This window comes from Diceros bicornis, chromosome 22 (assembly GCF_020826845.1).
Source record: "Diceros bicornis minor isolate mBicDic1 chromosome 22, mDicBic1.mat.cur, whole genome shotgun sequence".
NCBI classification, from domain to species: domain Eukaryota; kingdom Metazoa; phylum Chordata; class Mammalia; order Perissodactyla; family Rhinocerotidae; genus Diceros; species Diceros bicornis.
Window position 1 is genome coordinate 7,270,762 of NC_080761.1, and position 22,007 is coordinate 7,292,768.

The 22,007-nt window shown below is 46.9% G+C and overlaps 1 protein-coding gene across 4 annotated transcripts in view; it reads left to right on the plus strand.

Moving 5' to 3' along the window:
* The first annotated feature begins 849 nt into the window (after nt 1–849).
* The window catches only part of GOLM1 (golgi membrane protein 1), a 66,429-nt gene continuing 45,271 nt past the window's right edge, over nt 850–22,007 (plus strand). Inside the window, exons 1-3 of one of the 4 annotated variants that reach the window (XM_058565501.1) lie at nt 850–928; nt 13,665–13,814; nt 15,459–15,638. In XM_058565501.1, the coding sequence (XP_058421484.1) occupies nt 13,686–13,814; nt 15,459–15,638 (309 nt within the window). In that variant the 5' untranslated portion in view covers nt 850–928; nt 13,665–13,685. Of the gene's footprint in view, nt 929–12,597; nt 12,704–13,371; nt 13,391–13,664; nt 13,815–15,458; nt 15,639–22,007 lie in introns of those variants that run through there. The other 3 variants (XM_058565503.1, XM_058565500.1, XM_058565502.1) reach the window with 3 other exon arrangements.

Genomic DNA, 22,007 nt, shown 5'->3' on the forward strand with positions numbered 1-22,007 from the left:
TGCTTTAGAATTTTCTAGTATGGTTATCCTGTAGGTCATTAGTTTTGTGGCACTCGCTCAGGGAGGTATGGCTTAACAGTGTGTCTCGAACTTGCGTGTGCCTAAGAGCCACCTGGGCACTGTTTAAAATTCAGATTCCCAGGCTTCATCCTTAGAGAGTCCTAGAAGATCCCGCTTGCGTCGGGCCCAGCAATCTTCATTTTATCTGTTGCAGGAGGTCTCAGGGTGACAGCCCGAAAAATTAAGGCTTGAGAGGTAACAGCCGAGGGAAGATTATGGCCAACTGGAAAGGGCTCTGAAAGAAAAAAAGTTTTGCGAGTACAGACCCCCTAAATACTTGTTTTTCGTTACCCCCGCAACTCTGGGCAGTTTGGGCTGGGACCACTGAAGAAGGAGACGTGAGTGTGGCAAGATGTGTGGCTGGCTCTGGGTTCCAGATAATTCCTTCGGGCCCAGGGCTGGGGGGTCTTGCAGGCGGGGCCGGGTAATTGTCCCTCCACGTCCCTTCGCTGCGCCGCCGCTTCCACCCGCGCGCCCCCTTAGCAAGCGCCGGCCCGCGCCCTCCTGCTCGCGGGGCCGCGTCCCGCAGGAGCGCCGGGGGCCGCGTCGGAGGCCCGCGGCGTCGGTGTTCCGGCCACCGCCGAGGGGCGGCCGCGGCCCAGGGCGCGCACCGTGCGGCCGGCGGTCGGGCGCGGCCCCGGCCTCGCCTCCTCGCGCTCGCGGCGCCGCCTCCTCCCCGCGCCGCCGGCGCTGCCCGGGGGCGGGGACTCGCGGCGGCGCTGGACGCGGCGCGGGGGCGCACGGCGCCGAGCGGAGCGGAGCGGAGCGGGCGCGCGGGCGGCGAGGCCGGCTCGGCGGCGGGGAGCGGCCCGGGCAGCTTGGGAGCCGGGCCCCCAGCGTCGAGCGGCCACCGGAGCCGCGGCGGGAGGTGAGTGAGCGGCGCGCCCCTCGCCGCCCTGGCCGCCTTCCTTCTCCTCGGCCCCGGGCCCCAGAGATGCCCCCCATCCCCGGCATGTGCTCGGGCTGCAGGCTTTGACGGAGTCGGCGCGGGGCCGGCTCCGGACCTCCCCGCGCCCGAGCCTGCGCTCCGGGGCCGCCCCCACCCAATGGGCTCCGTCCCGCGGCCCCCGCGAGGGTCTGGGCGGGGGTTCTCTGCCGCTGCGGAGGCCGGTCTGGGCGATGTGGGGCCTTTTTGTTCTTAGCTGTGTCACGCGCGTCGGCATCTAAAGTCAAAAGCGTGCATCCCCAAAGTCGCACTAGTGCCAGTCCTGCGGGCGTGATTGGCACGAGCCGAGGGAGGGCTGGCCGCGCCGCTCACCTCCCTTCCCCTCCTCCGCCCAGGCGCGCTCGGGCCCGCCGGTGCCCACGTTGGCAGCGGGCGCGTCCTGGCAGGTGACCGGGAGCTTGGCGCCGGGTCCTGGGCCGCGCGGCGGGAGCACCTCTGGAGCCCGTCTCAGGGATGCTCCGGGCCCCTCTCATAGCTGTATTTCTCCCCTTTGGCAGAGTGGAGGATCCACAGAACTCTTGCTCTGCTGTAGATATGGTCTGCTGAGTTTATACACTCTGTATTTCACACTATTTTTAATGTTTTTGTTTTTGTTTTTTTGTAAAAACAGGAAAAATACGTACTTTGGTGAATGTTCTTTTTAGCGGAATTTAAGAATCATTATGTTCGGAATGTCATCATAATGCTAGTCATTTTCAGATGTCTTATATCCAAATTTGCATAACTAAACTTGTGTGGCTTTTGCGGGTTTGAGATTTCCTTTGTCTGGTTTGGGGTCTCCAAGGCTCTATAGCCCTAAGTTTTGCAAATGTTGAGGGACATTCCCAGGGGCGGATTATTAACATGTTCAGTAGCCTGATGAAATATTTAACAGCTCTGGAGTGACTGTGTTTGGCCCATGGCTGTCAGATTGACTCAAATTTAGTCAGTTTTAGTAGTTCTGAATTTTTTGAAGGAGACCTGGAGAGCATGGAATCTCTCCGTGGTCCTTGTGGGTCTCTTAAGGCATTCTAGCTCCTCCTGCTTGTGTTATAAAAGATTAAGCTAAGTTCATGCTTTTGGGAATAGTAATTTTACTTCCTTTGTGAATAGAAATCAGTAACTTGTTAAGACTTACTGTTCTTAGGCCAGAACTCAATTTTTAAAGTGTCAGTCTTCAAAAAGACGTTGAATTCTTAGGATGTTTAAAGAAAAAAGGTTATCTTTTTAAGACGTATTTTGTTCTCCTATGGAGAGGTTGTCACATTTTTTCATCGGTTTTGCTCAAAAATGAAAGACCAAGGATGGGAGGAAGGAGTGGGTCAGACTGCAGTGACATCGCTGTTAGGAGCTACGATGCTGTCTGCTTCTAATTGCTGACCACAGGTCCAGTTATTGATGGGGCTGACAAGATTCTGCATTTACGTTGTTTTCCAAGGGATGGGGCAGAAACAGTAGTGGGGATGGTTGACCGTGTCAGGCCCAGGGCTACCTGCAGTCTGTCTGTGTGGCCACCTTCCCCCAGCAAGGTGGGAACTGCTGACCTTACTGAAAATCCTGTGAAAGTGCAGGCTGGCTTTCTGCATCGAAGCGCAGAACGGTAGAAGGGCAGAACCTGGGGAAGCTGCCTGTGCAGGCAAGAGTTGGAAGGGTGGGTGTCTCCTCCAGCAGGCTGGGCTGTGCAGGGGAGCAGGGCCCCGGACGGGCGCTTCAGTGAGATGGAGCTTGAGGGCAGTGAGGTCCCCCAAGACCAGACTGGGGTGGTGGGGAGGGAGGCAACGACAGGGGGTGAGGGGCCTGGTTCCTGGGGCTTTAATTCAGTTGTATTATTGTTATTTTTTATTTTTCTTTAGAAAAAAATAAGTTGCCTTAGGAAAAGATTCATTTCTTTTTTAATGACTTAACGTGAGAAATAACAGCCATAATTTAGATAAAGAAAAAAGCACTCTTTTTTTGTAAAAAACTAACAAAAAAAGCTTTGTTAAAATTTTTCCTAAACATTTGCAGAAGTAGAAGGAATGGTCTTGATATACTTTGGCTCCACCTTAGAAAAGTCTGAATGGTATTTCACTTGCCCCCTCGCAAAAAAACGTTCTTAGGTTGTGGTCGTTTTCTAGACTTTTCAGGTTACTGCTGAGATTACGTTAAAAGAGAGACTTGGGGCCGGCCCCGTGGCTTAGCGGTTAAGTGCGCGCGCTCCACTACTGGTGGCCCGGGGTTTGGATCCTGGGCGCGCACCGACGCACGGCTTCTCCGGCCATGCTGAGGCCGCGTCCCACATACAGCAACTAGAAGGATGTGCAACTATGACATACAACTATCTACTGGGGCTTTGGGGGGTAAAAAAAAAAAAAAAAAAAAAAAGGGAGGAGGATTGGCAATAGATGTTAGCTCAGAGCTGGTCTTCCTCAGCAAAAAGAGGAGGATTAGCATGGATGTTAGCTCAGGGCTGATCTTCCTCACAAAAAAAAAAAGAGACTTGGCTTGAAGTTTAAGAAGTGTTTCCTAAATTCTCAGAGAGTCTACTTTGCTTCTCACAGAAATTTCCCACACTTTCAGCAAAAAAAAAAAATGCCTTCTCAAAATTTTGTCATTTTGATCTGATTTTTCTTTAAAACCTTTCAGGGCTGTATTCACAGAACTTGCCCTAGCTGAGATTTTGAAGATTAATTAGTGCCTAAAAGGAAAAAAAATATGTGCAAATACTATATAATATGATTATAGTGATATATATTGTAATTTGCTGTGGTTTCCAAACTTTCTTGGTTGTTCTTATTAGTAAAGATTTTAGCACTCTCGTGTGTGTGTGTGTGTGTGTGTGTGTGTGCGCGCGCGCGCACGTGCGCGCCTGCGTGTGTGTTACTGGTTGTCTTGTGTCTCAAGGCCCAGTACACTTAGGGCTGGATTCATTGTCAATGACAGTGGAGGTAAAATGCTATTTCAAATACTCTTTCTTGAATTTGGAGTATTTTTGGCCTATTTTCTTGTCGGATTTGATTACACCATCGTAGTTTTTACTTTGTGACGTGGCTCGTGCACAGCTGACTCAGGATGAGAAGAAGCATGCGCTTTGCCAATTGTGGTCTTGAGTTTGCCTGTGCTTGCATTTATTAGTATAACTAATTTGTGCTTTTTATAGGATCTTAAAACTTCATGTCTTTTGTAAGGTTTAGTTTAGTTATAATTTGCCAATCTACCCTGCTGTGCGTGTGCCAACAAGATATGTTGCGTTGTGCTGAAGGTGAAGGAAAGAGAGTGGGTGGCCCCATCAGACCTCCCCTCCCTGCTGAGGCACCTCAGAGGGTGGGGACATGTGACCCTCGACTGAGGGACTTAGGGTGCAGAGTCAGTTTCTACTTTTATTAGCACTGTTAGTATTTTATGGTAGTATAATATAATTAGTATTGTGTAACATAGTATAAAATAATTAGTATAATTAGTATATACATAATATATATTTAACTTATTTGTAATATGTATATTACTAAAACATAGTTTTTACCCTATTTTTTGGATAAAAATAAATGTTACTTCTAGGCTTTTCTTCCCCAGCCCAGTGGAGCATCCTGTGCCCCCTCTGGGAGGTGTGTGCCCTGCTGTAGACAGCTGGTCTCTTACTTCAGCCTCAGATAATTCTTCCATTTGATCCTCAGAGGGGCCCCATGAAGGCAGGTATAATTGATCTCCCCGCCCCCTTTTTTTTAAATGAGGAAACTGAGACTAAAAAAGGGTCCATACCAGAAAAGTAACACCACAGCAGTTCCTTTCATTGAGTATTTACTTGGGGGCAAGTGCTTCCCTTGATGTCTGTTTAGTTTCACCCCAGCTTTAGGAGACTGACCCCAAGTTATCCCTTTACAGTGAGCCCCGGAGGCTGGAGAAGACGAGTGACTGCCCTGTCACCTAGTTAGAGACGGGGCCTCACACTCCACTACCTCTCCTCTCCGTTACCTGCCCAAGGCTCAAGACAGGAACCTGGGTTGTCTTTGTGTCCCTTGAGGACAGAGATCTTTCTGGCCATCTCTGTGTCCCCAGTGATGGGGTCCAGCACAGAAGAGAGCCTTGGAATGAGTTCGGTTTTTTTCTCTACTTCTCGATATAGACATATGGTCTAAACATTTTGTTTTAGAGGAAGCTGTAAAATACTCTGATTTAATCTTGGAATGCTAGAAATACAGTTTCAAAACTAGCCAATGTTACCATTATATACCTTCCTTACATCTTAATTTTTTATTGTTAACTGGCTTTTGTATTAAAAATATACTCGTTGAAGAAAAAAAGATTGTATAGAGTAAAAAAATGAAAGCGTCATTCTTTGTCTTCCTCTCCTCTCTACAGTCTACTCTCATTTACTACAACTTGTATGTATCCTTCCTCATAAACATTTGCTATACATTTTCTGTGGATAGAAAAATATATTCATTTATTGAGTGTCTTCTTAAAATTTTTTCAGCAAAAATGGGATCGTATGGTAAATACTACTTTGCAACTTTTTTCACTCAACAATTTGTATTTTATCTATTGTTCCATAGCACACCATCTCCTGGCTTAAAAACACCATTTTGTTATTGCTCGTGAGTCTGGGTTGCCTGGCTCGGCTGAGTGGTTCTTTTGCTCCATATGGTGTCGGTGAGGGCTGCAGTCTTTTGAAGCTCATTTAGGCTTGACTTCAAGATGACTCACTGGCTGTTATCAGTTCTTAAAAGTATTGCCTTGGTGAATTCTTAGAAGGGACAAAATTTTAATATGCTAATGATTGATTTAGAAAAAAACTTTTTCACTACATTTCTCTGATTTCAGGGCTGTCAGAACTGCAGGGTCTAGCCCGTCATTTCTTGCTCTCTCTCATTTATATCTGTGTGGCAGATGGGTTGCTCCTTATCTTTGCTTCATTTTTTCTGTATCAGGGAGGGTGCTGTATAAAGCTGTGCTGCTCTGCACTTAATGATCATTTCATTCTGACTAAAGAAGAGGGACCTTGTCTACACTCCATAAGTGACTTTGATTGAGATGCTCAAAGGGAGAAAAGAACCTAGACTAAGAAGTCACTTTAAAGGAAGTCCATTTTAGGTTACTCTTTACTTCTTAAAGAAGTAAAAAGAAACCTTACTTCTCTAGGGCAGACAGTAGTAGATGGGTTTAGGAAAAATGTTTGTGCCTGCAGATGGGCCATGGAGACAATCATAGCATAAAACCAAAGCTGAAGGATGACAAACGAAACTCAACCCTTAAACAGTAGGGACATACAAATATTTCCCCAGAGATAAACAACACATCCCCTCCGACATGCCTCTCTGCTTCTTGAAAATAAATGAGCGCAGCAGAACAAGACTCCCTTGTCAGACTTGCCCCGGGCTCTCTAGAGAGGACGGGGGTACTCACGCTGGACCTCAGTCAGCTTCACCCGGAAGGCTCCTGACACAGATGGCTGGGCCCCTCCGCAAGTCTCTGACTTGGTAGGTCTGGCGTGTGCATTTCTGACATTCCCAGGGGACGTTGATGCTGCTGGTCCAGGGACCACGCTTTGAGAGCCACAGAACTACAGAGGGCTCGGCAACCCTTTTCTGTAAAGGGCCAGCTGCTGTTTTAGGCTCTGCAGGCCGTGCAGGCAGAGTCACAGCTACTTGGTTCTTGTCTCCTGACAACCACAGACAATGTATAAACCAGTGGGCCTGGCTGTGTCCCAGTAAAACTTTATTTGTGGATGTTGAAATTTTAATTTCATGTACTTTTCACCTGTCATGAAATATTATTCTTTTGATTTTTTTCAACCATTAAGAATTGTAAAAACTAAGCTTACAGACAGTGTACAGAAACAGGTGGCTGCAGCATTCAGCCCTCGGGCTGCGGTTTGCTGACTCCTGAACTCGAGGAGAAACTTGGGCAGCTCCTCCCGAGATGGAGTCATGGTGTCCGTGTGGGATGTGGCCTTCACAAAATTCCAAGTGCTGGAAAAAACACGATGGAATTTGGTTCTTCTCATTTTCACTCCTCCATCTCACTTTTTGGTATTTCTAGTACATACCACTAAACGTGCACATTTATTAAAAAAATTTTTTTTCTTTTTAACAAAGATTTTTATTGAGATGTAATTGACATATAACATATTAGTTTCAGTTGTACAACGTAATGATTCAATATTTGTATGTATTGTGAAATGATCACAGCAAGTGTAGTTAACATCTGTCACCACAGTTACAAAATTTTTTTCTTGTGATAAGAACTTTTAAGATCTACTCTGTTAGCAACTTTCAAATGTGCAACACAGTATTATTAACTATTGTCACCATAAGGTTTTTTCTTTATAAACTATCAGCTTCCAGAATTGGGGAAAACGTGATGTTTATAATGGAGGGCTGGAGAAGTGAGAGGAGATTCTGTGTACTTCCTAGTAAGTTTTTAAGGCAGTTTAAGGGGAATACAATGGACTTGGGTCATTTCACCCTCTGGTTTAGAGCAGGAGTTGACAGACTTTCTCTAAGGGGCCGGATAATAAACATTTTAACTGGTTTAATCCTCATAGTAACCCTATGAGTAGATCTCTTTCAACTATTCAACTCTGCGTTGTAGCCAGAAAGCAGCTGTGGAGAATTCTTAAGGGAAGGGGCATGGCTGTGTTCACTAACACTTTATTTACAGAACAGGCTGATGATGGCCTGTGGGCCTTGGTATGCTGACCCCTGGCTTGGAGATGTTCTTGGGACAAGGTAGAACATTCTTAAACCCTCAAAAAAACGTTGGTGACCAAGTCCTTCACAGATCCCGCTGCTGTCCTGGGGCGTTCTCAGGTCCGTCTGCTCATTGCAGTGGCTTCTGAACTTCCTGCTCAGCACCTCCAGCACGGCTGTCAGCGATCCAGGTGAGGCCAGTTCCTCTGAGAAGGAATAAAGGTGTGGCTCCCCCACTGTTTGGAAAAGCTGTATTGCTTCAGCAGTGGTGACATTGATCAAAGAAACTAATCTGATTTGATTTTTTGTGTATATTTGCCTACATGATTAAAAACCCTGTGTGAAAATAAGGAAAAACAAAAGTATTTAACTAGGAGGGTCAAGGGACTCCAGCATTTGGCAGGTTGCCCATTTTCATGTTTTTTTTTTTTTTTTTAATTTTATTTATTTTTTCCCCCAAAGCCCCAGTAGATAGTTGTATGTCATAGCTGCACTTCCTTCTAGTTGCTGTATGTGGGACGCGCCCTCAGCATGGCCAGAGAAGCAGTGCGTCGGTGCGCGCCCGGGATCCAAACCCAGGCCGCCAGCAGCGGAGCGCGCGCACTTAACCGCTAAGCCACGGGGCCGACCCCTTCATATTTTTTTTCTTTTTTTTTTTTTAATTCGAGATCTCTGTTCTCTTGTAAAAATTTTTGTCTTGTAAGCAAACAATAATTTTAACCAGTAGGTTGAATTTTTTAAATTAATTAAGCCAGTAGGAAAGAATCTGCAGTTTTTTCACGACTTTTCCAAATTACCAAGAGACTTTTAGTGCAGAAGCACGCCACTTAACTTTCATTCCAGGGAAGCCTGGAGTTTCGCAATTGAGCTGATTTAGGTTAATCATTTTTTGGTATGTCACATGTCTATAATCCAATGAGAGAAAACACCTTCTGAAGCCTAAATTAAAATGAATATATCTGTTTGACACAGTTCCATCTCCCCCCAGTCCACATAAGTTCTAAGGTGGGGAAAGGAGAGCGTTTGAAGTATTTGACAACTGTAAACTGGCTCTGCGTTACTGCCCTCGGTCGTCGTCAGCCTTTGTCATTTTTCACCTGTATCTGTCCCTTTTTATTCAGCAGCAATGGTTTCTACAGTCCTGAAAGTCAGTGGTGAAGTGCTTTACAGGCCTGAAGCCTCAGCGTTGGCCCTCCCTTCCTCGTGGTCACCTTACCTGGGCAGCCCTGTGTCCCTTGGGAGCCCAGGGCTCTCTTAACAGTGCCCTCTGGGCAGCTGCGCACTTTCCCGGCCAGCCAAGTGCTGGCTCACGGTGAGGGCCTTCTGAGACCGTCCTGGTGTTCAGCTTCCTCGGACCTCTGTCTTTCATAACCTGGTCCTGGTCGGGGATGCCCGCTGCTGCAGCAGCATCCTGGGTCAGCCCCGGGTGACAGCGGTTACTGCTGCTTCAGGTGACAGCAAAGTCCAGAGAAGGAGTGCTGATGGCTGGTTTCTAGTAGAAAGTAGTAAGATTGTGGAAGGAAAACATTCATCACCTTTTCCTTATAAAATGGGAAAAAGATTAGATCTAGAAATGATTTATTATTCCTGTTTCCATCTCTAATAGTAATAGTAATAGTAGCCAGCATTTACTGAGCAGTTCCTATGTGCCAGATGTGGATCTAAGCACTTCTCATATCTTAACTCAGGTAATCCTCATAATAACCCCATGAGGAGGACAGTGAGGCGCAGGTGGTCCTATGGCTCCTGAGAGGTGGAACCAGGACCCGACACTGGCCAGTGGGTTCTGGAGTTTGTTTTGTTAACACTGCCCTGAGCTGCCTGGTGCTGGCACAGCACCTGACTCGTGTGGTTGCTCAGTAAATTTTTTGTTGATGGGCTAAGGGAAGGAGAATATTCAGCGATCATCTGCCTCCCCTTGAAGGCAGAATTGAGTTTATATTGTTTTCAAATTTCCAGTACACCCACCCACTGACATATATCTTCTGGAATAACAAAAGGTCATGCAAGGATCCCATGTACACGTATATTCTTAGGGAATTAAGTATATGAAAAAGAGAGCCTTTCAAAGCACCAGGTAAAAATAGATTATTCAGTAAAGGGTGCTGAAAGAACTGGCTAGCCATTCCAAAGAAGAAGAAGCTGTTTTGATTTTCCTACTGCTTACCACAAAAAGGAATTCCAAATGGATGAATGATTTAAATATAAATATGAAACCGTAGACATGTTGGAAAGAAATACAGGTAAATGTATTTATAAACTTAGAGTAGGAAATGCCTTTCTAAGAATAAATAAAATCCAGAAGCAATAAAAGAGAAAATTGGTAAGATTAGGTTATGTAACACCACCACCACCAACAAAAAACGATGAGGAAAAATTCCAGAGGAAGCCAGAGAACAAATTAAAAATTGAGAAAAAAAGTTACTCCCATGAAAGACCAAAGATTAGTTTATATTTAACATAGAAAGAATGCTTACAATTCAATGCAATGAGCACCCCAGTTTAAAAATAGGCGGAGAATATGAAAAGGCATTTCACCAAAATGAACATACAAATGGCCAGTAAATGAAAAGCTGCTCATTTATGCTCCTAACTAAAGAAATGTATTTTAAAATATCATTACTAATGAGATCACCAAATATTAAATAGTTAACTTGTGTGTTATTGTGTGAGAAAAGAGAAGTTCTCATAGTGCTGGTGGCAGGGTAAATTGTTTGAACTGCTTTGGAAGCCAATATGGTAAGATTTATCAAAATTTTTTTAGATAGTTTAGATTTATGAAAGAGTTGCAAAAATAGTACAGATGGTTCTTATATATCCTTCACCCACGTTCACCTTATGTTACTGTCTTACATACTCAGAGAATTTATCAAAATTAAGAAATTAACCTTGGCACTATCTGATTAACCAAAGTGCAGAACTTACTCCGGATTTCAGTTTTTCCCTTAATGGCCTTTTTCTGTTCTAGGCTGCAGTCCAGGATCCCATCTTGCACTTAGTTTTCATATTTCTGTAGTTATTAAGTCTGTGACAGTTCCTCAGTCTTTTCCTTGTTTTTCTTGATCTTTTTTTTTTTATAATTTTTTTATATATTTATTTTTCCCCCAAAGCCCCAGTAGATAGCTGTATGTCATAGCTGCACATCCCTCCAGCTGCTGCATGTGGGACACGGCCTCAGCATGGTAGGAGAAGCGGCACGTCAGTGCACTCCCGGGATCCGAACCCCGGGCCGCCAGCAGCGCAGCGCGCGCACTCAACCGCTAAGCCACGGGGCTGGTCCGCTTGTTTTTCTTGATCTTGACACGTTTTGAAGAGTGCTGGTCAGGTGTTTTATAGAATGTCCCTCAAATTGAGTTCCTCTGAATTTTTCTCCCAGTGCATCATATGAGGCAGTACGTGATGTTGATTTGTCTCGTTACTGTGATATTAACCTTGATCACGTGTCTAAGGTGGTATCTGCCGGGATTCTCCACTGTAAAGGTACTATTTTCACCGTGTAGTTTGCTAAATATTTTGGAAGAGGTAAGAGCTTATCAATTTTAAATGCATATATATTTTGGCCCAGCAATTCCGCTTGCAGAAATTTATCCACAGCTGTCTGTGATTTATTTCATCACCTGCAACACGGGGGTGATGATGCCCCTGGAACTGATGGAGAATTCAGTGACCCTGCATTTGAGGGACTTAGTTGTGCCTCACACAGCCTAAGCTCCCTGTGGTTCACCCTCCCGTCCCCAAGGCCCTGAGGGCAGATGTATTTGGAATTCAGAATTTGTTCAGAATTCAAGATACGTATAATGTGACGGCTGCGGCTGCAGCCCGTAATCCAACACTAATCTTTCTGCAGTGGAATGCATAAATATTCACAAGAAGGGAGAAAGATAAAGACTAAGTATCTCCAGGTGAGTTCTATTCGGACCTTGGTGTGAGTTCAGGTCAGGTCTTGTGGCTGGATGAGTTTTTAAAAATCCCTTTGGGTTTTTAGAGCATTTTGGATTTCAGAATTGTGGAGACAGGATTGTACAGCTGGATAAGAGTTTGCAAACACAGTTGTGGATGTCTACAAGTGTTTGTGGCGGCATTGCTGGAAATAAGCCTAGAAAACCCCGAAAGGCCCTCTAGGAGATTAAGTAAATCCTGGTATACAGTTGTGCCCTGTTCAGCCCTTTGACAGGAATGGAGTAAACCATAATGTGCTGCTAGGAAAAGGGTGACAAGATGTATTACTAAGTGGTTCACGACATTACAGAAATGTGGGAATGATCTTGTTTGGATTAGAAAATGTATGTTGATGCTCGTGTGTGTCTGTATCGAGAAACATCGAGAATGGCTTCTAGAAGCGTGGCTGCATGTTAGAATCACCTGGGAGATTAAAAATACCAGTATCTGAGTCCTGCCCTAAACCCATTGGATTAGAAGTACAGGAGAGGGGCCCATGTGTTGGTATTCCAGGAGGACATCCCAGTGATTCTGATGCCCCCTGAGGGTTGAGAGCAGCTGAACTAGAGGAGACAGACCCTGGAGTGGGAAGAGGGAAACTTTTCATTTTACACTTTTATGTACTGTGTGTGGTTTTTCTCCCCAATTATATTTGTACTTTTATATTTTAAAAAAAGTTTAAAAAGAATAAAAAAGACTGTTTGGTGCTCAAAATCAGATGATATTTTTCAGCAGATCTATACTTCTAGAAGTTTAGTGTTTTTGAGCATTCCTCTTTTTTAGTATGCACAGTGGTTGCTGATATCAACTGATAATTGAATTTACAACATTTTTTTCCTCTTTCATGCTGAGAGACTAGAAGCTGGTGAGGAAGGCAGCAGCAGAGGCTGGACTCAGCCACCACTTCTTTACATAGGAATTCTGGTGGGGCTTTACTTTAGGTGATTCAACTGGATTGCTCGTTTATCCCCACCCCTGCTGCCACACTAGTACCCACTACTAAGAAAGAAGATGTCTCCCAGTCACATGCTTGGATAGAACTACCGTCCATGGGATGAGAGCCAGCTCTGTCAGCTCTCACGTGTTCTCAGTCAAGAACTTGGCCTGGAAGGTGTGTCTGTCACTGGTGGTCTCTCCTCGCTCGCCTCCTCTCCTTCCTCCTCCACTGCTCCGCACCTGGCATAAAAGCGTGTCTGTTCTCACAGAGACTGTTGCATTTATGGCGTTGATTGCGTGCCCTGCCCTCCCTCTGATAAGGTCCTGTTGTATCTGGCTCAGCGAAAGCCATTTGGACAGTCAGCTTTCCTTGTCCTTGGCGACCAGCGCTGGTATCCAGCCAGACCTGGTTTTGGGTTGAAGTCCGTGAGCAGAAGTGCTAGCAGTTCTTGTGAGCTGTGTTTGTGTGTCTGTCGGGAGTGCGGTGCTGGCTGCAGCTCCCGAGGTCTTCCTGACTCTGCCGCGGCACACCGCGCTGCACCTGCGCGGGTCCGGGCTGTGCCGCGAGGCGCGGGCGTGCGGGGGAGCCGGGCTGAGAGCCTCGTCGTGCCGCCTGGTGACTCACACAGCGGGAGGTCACGCTCCTCCAGGAGGCCTTCCTGCTTTGCTCAGGAAACGCTTTGGTTAGGTGTCATTCATAATTCTGTCAAAGGGTGGAAACCTCCCTTGTTAGGAATCAAATCACAAAGGCCCCTGGGGAGTAGCGAGACATGGACTCTCTGTAACGTGATGTGGAAGCACTGGATGTCTGCCGTTGCCGCTTACAGAGACGATTAATTCTCAGACTGTACTGGGGAGGCAGGTACTATCGTGACCCCATTTCACAGCTGAGGACACTGACGCAGAAGAGCAGCTGTTTCTCGCCCGAGTCTGGGAGCCCGTCCTGGGAGCTGGCCGCCCGGCCCGGGGCGCTGCTCCCGCGTGCTTCCCCACGGACGGCTTCACAGGGCAGGAGACAGTGCCGGGCATGCCTGGGGGCGGGCGGGACGCCTCCTGTGGGCCGTGATGATGGACGTGGCCTGCCTCGGGCGTGGGAAGACTAGCAGTGAGGTTCTGTGTTTGTTCTTATTTGGCAGATTCTCAGCCCGGCCTTGGAGATGATGGGATTGGGGAACGGGCGTCGGAGCATGAAGTCGCCGCCCCTCGTGCTGGCTGCCCTGGTGGCCTGTGTCATTGTCCTGGGCTTCAACTACTGGATTGCCAGCTCCCGGAGCGTGGATCTCCAGGTGTTGTGTTTGTTTTGTCTCTGTGGATGTCATGAAGTATGTAAAGTTGCGGGGTGGTGGGGTCCGAGGGGTTTGTTGTTTGTCGCCACCTAGGGTACTGTGCTCAGTGGTGTGCGACTCTGTATGTGGGTTCAGGGCTCTGCGTATCCCCCCACCCAGCCCTGGGCCTGGCTCTCCACACTAGCTCTGCGCTTGGGTGGGAAAGGACCCCTCGTGACTTCTTAGGACTGCTGCCGGAACATACCTCTCGGCTTGTCACGTCAGTTAATTTTCAGCCCAGCCATTTGAGCCGGTTCTGGGAAGACAGCTCGTTTACGTCCACTGACCGCAGCCCGTTCTGGTCCTCCAGCTCACACTACATACCAAAGAGCAGTGGTGGAAATGTATTTGGATAATGGGTGTGAGACGTGTTTTTAGGGGTGCCAGTCTTGATCATCATCATTTAATGATAACAGTAATCTTAGCTTTCCCATTCGTTGTTGCCCTTCATGGTTCAGGCACAGTGCTGAACAGTGACAGAGACTCTCCTTGACCAAACTCAGGCTCCTCTGACCCTCCTCTCTACCAGGCCTCTGTCTTGGCCCCCATCCTGCCTTTGGCCTGCCCAGCCCAGCTCAGCAGAGAATCCTAAGTCACCCCCAACCCTGATATCTGATCAAGCTCCTCATCCCTCTGCCTTGAAGTCGAAGCCCTTGGCCTTCAGCAAGAATCTTGTTAGGCCAGTTTAGCAGAAATCCCCCTACCCTTGATGTCTCCTCAATACTTCGCCCTCTGACCCCTCACTCTGCTCGTTGGCTGTCAGTGCTCAGCTGTCTTTGCTGTGTTCACAGTTGAGCAGTTGCTCTCCCCTCCGACTACTGCATAGTCCTGACCCCTGGTGCAGTAGCCTCGAATAAAGTTTCCCTTACCATTTTAACAAGTGTCAGAATAACTTCTCTTTAGCAGTACCTGATCTTTTGAACACAGACTCTAAGTTTGGGACTTTGTTTTCGCCATTTCACGGGTTGGCAAACTGAGGCACAAAAAGGTAAGGTACAGGGGAGCCAGGATCCATCCCAGTCTTTCTGATGGTGGGCGGGGCCTCTCAGCGACAGAGGTCCATCCCGGCTGTGTGTTTGGTCCTGCTCTCACGCTCACCTCCAGGGTTCTGGTGCCTTTGCCTGAGCTTCCACCGGACCCGTGTTCTCCGGGCAGGTGTGGTCTTGGTGTCCACGGTTGGAGAACTGAATCTGTTTTCAGAAATTTTGTCTGGTAAAGAGTTGTTAAGTGTTCTGTTAGCAGGGAAAGGAACTAAATATTTGAGTACCGGCTTACGCCAGGTAAAGCATGAGGCTTTTATGCACTTACCTCATTTAAGCCTCACAGAATCTCTGGGAAGGGTGAGGCAGTGTTTCTGTGGACACCTGCATTGGAGACACCGAAGCTCAGAGAAGTGAATTCCTCCACGTAGAGCACCATTTATCTAGAAAAGTCTGCTGTAGCTTCTACACAGCTGACCTGAAGGATTGAGCCTTGGGAGCGCACTGTGTGTTTAAGGCTTGGTGCTGGCTTTGGGCCCCGGTGTTGTCTTTGCTGAGGGACCTTGGGTAGTCTGGTCTCCAGGGCTGGCTTGACATTCGCCCTTATGCTCTGGTGTCCTTGTAGACACGAATCTTGGAGCTGGAAGGCAGGGTCCGCAGGGCGGCTGCAGAGAGAGGCGCTGTGGAGCTGAAAAAGAACGAGTTCCAGGGAGAGCTGGAGAAGCAACGAGAGCAGCTTGACAAAATCCAGTCCAGCCACAACTTTCAGATGGAGAGCGTCAACAAGTTATACCAGGATGAGAAGGCAAGACCTGCTTTGTTTTCCTCTTAACTGTGTCCTAAGTCCTGGTTTATCCACTGTTGAATTCTTCTCAGTAGGAGGATAAGCAGCTGTGTGTCCATCTGTGTAATTATGTAGAATTAGCCTCTTGATCGAGCCTAGGGTATCTCCCCCATCTCCCGTCAGTCCCTGGGTGGGCTTGTTGTAAAACCTTTTGCAATGGTGATAAATGGGAGAAATGCAAAAGAACTCTCTTAGCATCAGATTCATCCTCCTATTGTTTTTTTTTCCTTACTTTCTACAGACGTGTATTAAGTACCTGCTCTGTGCCCGCCTGTGCCGGATGCTTGTATCTCAAAGAGGAATAGTGTTTGTGCCCTTGAGTATCTCACACTTAGAGGAGATGCAGACCTCTAATTAATGCTAACAAAGAAGGCAGGGGACTGAGTGCTGGTCTTCAAGTTTAAAACAAATCAGATCCTACACAGATTAAAAAGGGGATTCCTGATAACATATCTAAGTTTTATGTATCCTGCTTTTTCTGTTTTCTTAGGAATGCATGACTGCACTTTCCTGTGTATTGAATGGTATGAAGGTGCGGGTTACTAAGTATCTTCTCTTCTACGGTGTGTCAAACTCGTCACTATGCATTACCTAGGAGAGGTGGGCCCTCACTAGTGTGTGCGCCTCTGTCCGTGAAATGCTTGATTTATTGGAAGAAGGTGGTATCCTGAGATCCACTATCTCGGAGGTGGATTTGGTTTTATTATCAACTACTGGCTAGCACTTCACCAGAAAACGAATCATTTCTAGGTAGGGCCTCAGACTTTCCTTACGTAACTGGTTTAAAATGTGAGAAATACTTATTTTCATTTGCAGAGTACTTTCCCATATTCACAAATGGACATTTCTTCTCTGGGAGTTGTTCCATTTTTAATACTGTTGTAGTAAAGTGCTTCCTGAGTTTTCTTCACTTTTCTCACGTGTGGGTGACACTATTTGTGCTCCTGACGTCTCCTTTAACTGAATAGAATAGAACCCAGACATTTCTCACAGCGTGTACACGGACAGAACCCCTTAAAGCACATTTTTTGGAGGAAGTAGAATTTGTTCTCAAGGAACAGAGTTTGCAGAAGTTGCAACTGGGATTTGCAGGACGTGCAGAGAACGTCTGTGGCACCCTGGCCCTCTGCTGGGTTAGGAAGGAGTGTGGCAGGACTGGGGAGTGTTGCTGGGGAAGTGGACCCAGGAGAGACCAGCAGGATCGTCCCACAGGGTCTGGGCTGAGATGGGCTCCCGGGCTGGGCAGGGCAAGGTGGGAAGGACCCTCCGTCCCAGTGTAGTGCTTCTTCAGTGCCCGGCAATGGTCTGGGACCAGCCGGAGCAAGTATTTCCATCTGCGGGTAGAGAGGAAAACGAAGAGGCTCTTTTGTGTGTCTGCCTGCCTCTCCACCCTGTGTGCCTGTGTCATAACCTGAAAATTTAACTCTCTTTTCCTTAGGAAGAATTGTTTTACTGTGAACCTCTGGCCTTTCTTCGTTTTTGTTTACAACTGTTTTCGTTGTGACATGGCGGTGGTAGAAGATAGTGTGAGCATGTGTCCCTGTGTGGTGTTTGGCTGTTGCTTTTAAATGTCATTGTTGTCTTCACTCCATCAGTCTACCAAATGCTTCCGAAATTTTACTGGCCCACAGAATCCAAAATTCTGGGAACAACTATTCTCTCTCTTCATGCTCCTCCAAGCTTCTGCGTATTTTTGTGCATTTCATGGAATTGTGGGTGCGTGTTTTGGGTGGGGAGAAAGAAGAGATTGCGGGGTAATTTCTGCTCATGAGGTGTTCTGCCCCGCCCTGGGTATGCATGCATGGGGCTCCAGACCCCTGTGAAGCGGGCTGTAGACAACCGGGCTTCTGTATCATGTGGGCAGAATCCTCAGAAGGCACAGAACAGTTCGTTCTAGGGAGATTACGGTGGCGCGGTCAGTGAAGAGTCACCACCACAGACAAGTCCTGGAGGCGGAAGTGCTGGTTCATTTCAGTGTGATCTGATGTGGAGCTGAGACCACAAATGTGGAATTCTTTGAAATCTGTTTGGCCAGCTGTTTCCAGAAACATCTGCCTGTATAGGAAGAAATGAGAGGGAACATCATCTAGCCAGAAACCAGGTGACTGTCTCACCTCGGTTCTTAGTGCTGCAGTTTTGTGGCTTCTTTTTTAAAAAGGGGACGTAACGCAGGATCTTAGCCTTCCCCCCCGCCCCGCTTCAGGGGCTGTTTGAGGGCCAAGCGGAGGGAGGCTCTTGTAGTCATAGCAAACAGCTGACGATAGAAACTGAAAATCCAGGCATTCCAGTGCGGAGGGTAAAATACACATTTGAAAGAATCAAAGAGCCATGGGAGAGAGAGTCCTTGTTCCTTTGGGGTTTTTAACTTTTACGTTATGATGTAAAGTTCTTTTCATTTGGGGGCAGGGGGCTAGTTTCTCAGCTCCAGGAGGCTCTTAGCTGTAGCTTGGTGTGGTGGTGAAAGGCATGAGGCATCCAGTCAGGCAGACCTGGGTTCAAAGCCTTCTTTTCCTCAGCTGTGTGATTTCAGGCAAGTCTGTTAAATTCTCTGGGCCTGTTTTCTCAGCTGTCAGGTGGAAAAAACAACAGAATCTCCCTTACAGAGTGGCTGTGAGGATTCAGTGAGATATTTATAAACGGTGTAGCATAGTGCTTGACATGGGGTAGAAGCTCAAAAAATGGTAGCTAGTATTCTTACAACTAGTTGTAGTAACTAGTAGCAGTAGTAGTAACAGTAATAGTAAAAGCATAGCAGTAGAGGTGGTAGTGAACCACAGCATCAGTAGTGATTATATATATTTGTGTGTGTGGACTCTTTTTTTCCCTCCCAAATTGAAACCATGAAACCACATTGTCCTAAGCTTTAAGAAAGGGTGAAGAAGATGCTGGGGCATCCGTTAGAACCAAGAGCTCACGGTGAAGCTGGGCCGTGGGAAGAGTACCACTGACAGCCAGCGCCCCAGCTGGGGGAGCTCACGTTTGCTGGCCTCCGCTTAGCCGGACACCAGGCTCAGCGTTTCACAGGACTGTTGCCTGTATTCCTCGCAGTAGCCTCTTGAGGTTGGTGCTCCTTGTACAGATGAGGGAACGGCGGCCCAGAGGGAATTAATAACTGTAACCCGGGACGAGACCTAGACCCCTGCCAGCCTCCAGGAGGCCTCCATCCCTGGCCCTGGCCTCCCTCTGCTCTGTGCACATACAGCTTCTCTGGGCCGTGAGTGGCTTCTCACGACTCTCTGTCACTAAGGAACACACAGGGGCATCAGTGGGGCCACAGAGGAAGCCAGGCTGGCCCATGTGGATGGCTGTTGAAGCTGGCTGGTGGGATTGCTTTCCCTCTCCTTGCTTGAGAAGACTACCATGTTCCAACTAGCTTGCCTTTGTTCCCAATTCCAAATTCTCAGGCAAAAAATACATGATCTTTCAATATGGCCGGGCAGTTCCCAGAGAAGTAGGGCTGATCTGTCACCCCAGTGACTTGAGTTGATCTCTTTTTGTATCTTGGGAGGTTAGCACTTGTGGTTTGAATTGGAATGACCTCTCTTTCAGACTTCTAAAGAATCATCTGATGGTCTAATAGTGATTCTTACCTATGGGAGGAGCTGGGGTGTCGTCATCTGAGGGAGGAGGCAGTTTGCAAATCTCACATGACCTAGAGATTTCTGACCTCCACGACCGTCCTGCCCGGGGAAGGAACTGTTACTCTGCATGGCTACTGTAGTCCTCAAGTGGGGGCCTGGATAGAAGCTTGAAAACCAAACCTGTAGGGAAAACGTGGTGATGAAATTAATGCTTCGGCTTGGCACTGTGTGGTAGAATTCCCTGTGATGATGGACATGTTCTCCATTTGTGCTCTGCGGTGTGGTAGTCACTGGCCAGGTGTGGCTGTTGAACACCAGAGTACGGCTAGTGGGACTGAGGAACTGAATTTTGAATTTTATTTAGTTTTAGCTAATCTAAATTTAAAAGCCAAATATTGGACAACACGGGTTTGGATGGGGAGGCGGAACTCCAGTAGAAAGGCTGCTTTGGATCTCTGAGTTAGAGTCATGCTCTGTGGAGGAGCAGTTGGGCCAAGGCTGGGTCCCCTTCGCTTCTTTGGTGCCCTTGCCCCTTTTCTGCGTGGTTCAGAATTGGACGATGGAAGATGAGGTCCCCTTCTGACTGGGTGGCTGTACTCTGTTGCTTGCTTGTGTTCTGTGATGCAGAAGGGTCACATCAGCGATTGGCTGATGTTTATGCCACATCTTGGGAATTTGAACTTACTTGTTATGGAAGTTGTTTCAGAGAGATCAGTCCTCTCCCAGCTGCACATCATAATTACCTGGGAGCTGACAGAGAAAAATACAGATGTTTAGAATACACTGGGTCAGAGTCTCCGGGTGTCGGGCCTCAAAGGATATAGCGTTTTTTTAAAGATTATACACACACGTGTGCACGCACAATTTTTTCTAAGTTCTCAGATCATTGTGATGCAGCTCGCTAATCCAGAGGCTGGTGATGGAGACAGGTGTTTTGTAGTCTTATAGTTTGAAAAATAAAAATTCTGTATCATGGTTTTTATTTTCATTTTTTTGACCCTGCCTGAATGAAATGATTTAAAAAGTAGATGGCATTATAATTAAGACATACAATTCTTTAAAAATAATTTGGCAGTGCTGTTACAAAGTAATTGACGTTAATTCTTTCTAAGATATTTCTCTCATCTTTACCCACATTTATTGGGATCTTTGAAAATTTTTAGAAGACATGCCAGGTTGGAGACTCCCTGCTCACCACTTTTCCCTGAGATTGCCGACTCCTCCAGAACGGGAATGCAGGTGTGTCTCCAGGTCCTCTGTGCTGAGACTAGCTCGCTCGGACGCCCCTTCCTTCAGGTGTCACCTGAAATGGGGAGGCATGTGGGAAACATCGCGGGAGCTTCTCGGCCGCTGTGCCCTGGTGACATAATGAGACGCAGAACAGTTATATGATGAAATAGCTGGACGTGCAGAAAGGTCAGAAGAATACTCAACAAACACCTGTGTGCTCCTCACCCAGAAATTATTTAGAACAAAAACTGTGAGTAAAGTTGACGTCCTGTGTATTCCCCTTCTCAGTTCCTTCCCTCTTTCTCTCCTGCCCAGAGATAGTCACTAGGATGGACTTGAATGATTATCCTTCTAGTTTATATTTCTGAATTTTGCCTACATGCTTCCGAAAGCAATACGTATTTTTTTAATTTTTGAGTATTTGCTGTGCATGTTTGGTTGTTCTGTCGTTCTGTAACTTGCTTGTTGTAGTGAGCATTGTTTGTGAGGTCTTTGTTGATTTTATAGATCTAGATCACTCATTCTAACTGCTGTGCCCTATTTCTTTGTATGAATAAACCACAGTTTCCCACCCCCGGTGGGTGGGCCCTCAAGTAGTTTCTAGTGTGTCACTGTTACAGAGAAGGTGTCTTGACATGAGTACAGCCATGTTTGGCCGCTCCATTGACCTACAGCCACCAGCACAAAAAAGAAATACAAAACTGCTTTCTGTGTGGTGGGAACTGGCCTTTTCCCGGGAACTGGCCTTTCCCCCACAGAGAGAGTTGCAAGTTGTAACATTTCAAGGCTCTTGGAGCGTCGTAGCATGGGATGGACTGGCCATCTGTGCTGGGCTAGGACGATAACCAAAGAGAACAATGCACGTACACAACTACTGGGCTGGGACTTTAGCCAGGGGACTCAGTGCACGTACGCCACTGATAACCATTTGTGCATGGAAACACTAAATGCTTGCTCTGCAAACTCTGTAATTGCTTACTCTAAAAATTACTGATGGTATAAAAACTGCTGGAAACTGAGCCCTAGTGAGAGTTCCACCTGTGGAAGGGACGCCTTGCCCAGGATGTGTGATCCTTGCCCAGCCGCGTCGATTGACAGGGCTCTCCCGGCAGTGGGGCGTGGATGTTGTGAGTAACTGATTTGATGTGAAGTAATTGATTTGATGTGAAGTAATTGATTTGATGTGTTCTCTTTTCGGTCAACCTGGTGTTTCTCTTTCTGGTTGATTTGTGTCATTTCTCTTCAGCCGATGTGGGTGCTTTCCCTTTCCAGTCGGGCTGATGTTTTTTCCCTCTTAATATTTGACCTATTTAGATCTGTTTACAGACTGTCACCTTTACTATCCTCTATATAATAAAATATACCTTCGGTCCATTTGTTTGGAGTGGAAAGTGTCTTTTACGTCTCCGATCGAATCCCCGAACCTCTCATAACATAATTGGCGCTGTGAGCAGGATTCGATTAAGGAGATGGCTTTCCTGTTCAAACAAAGGGTAACTGAAGCCAAGGTGAAAGAGAT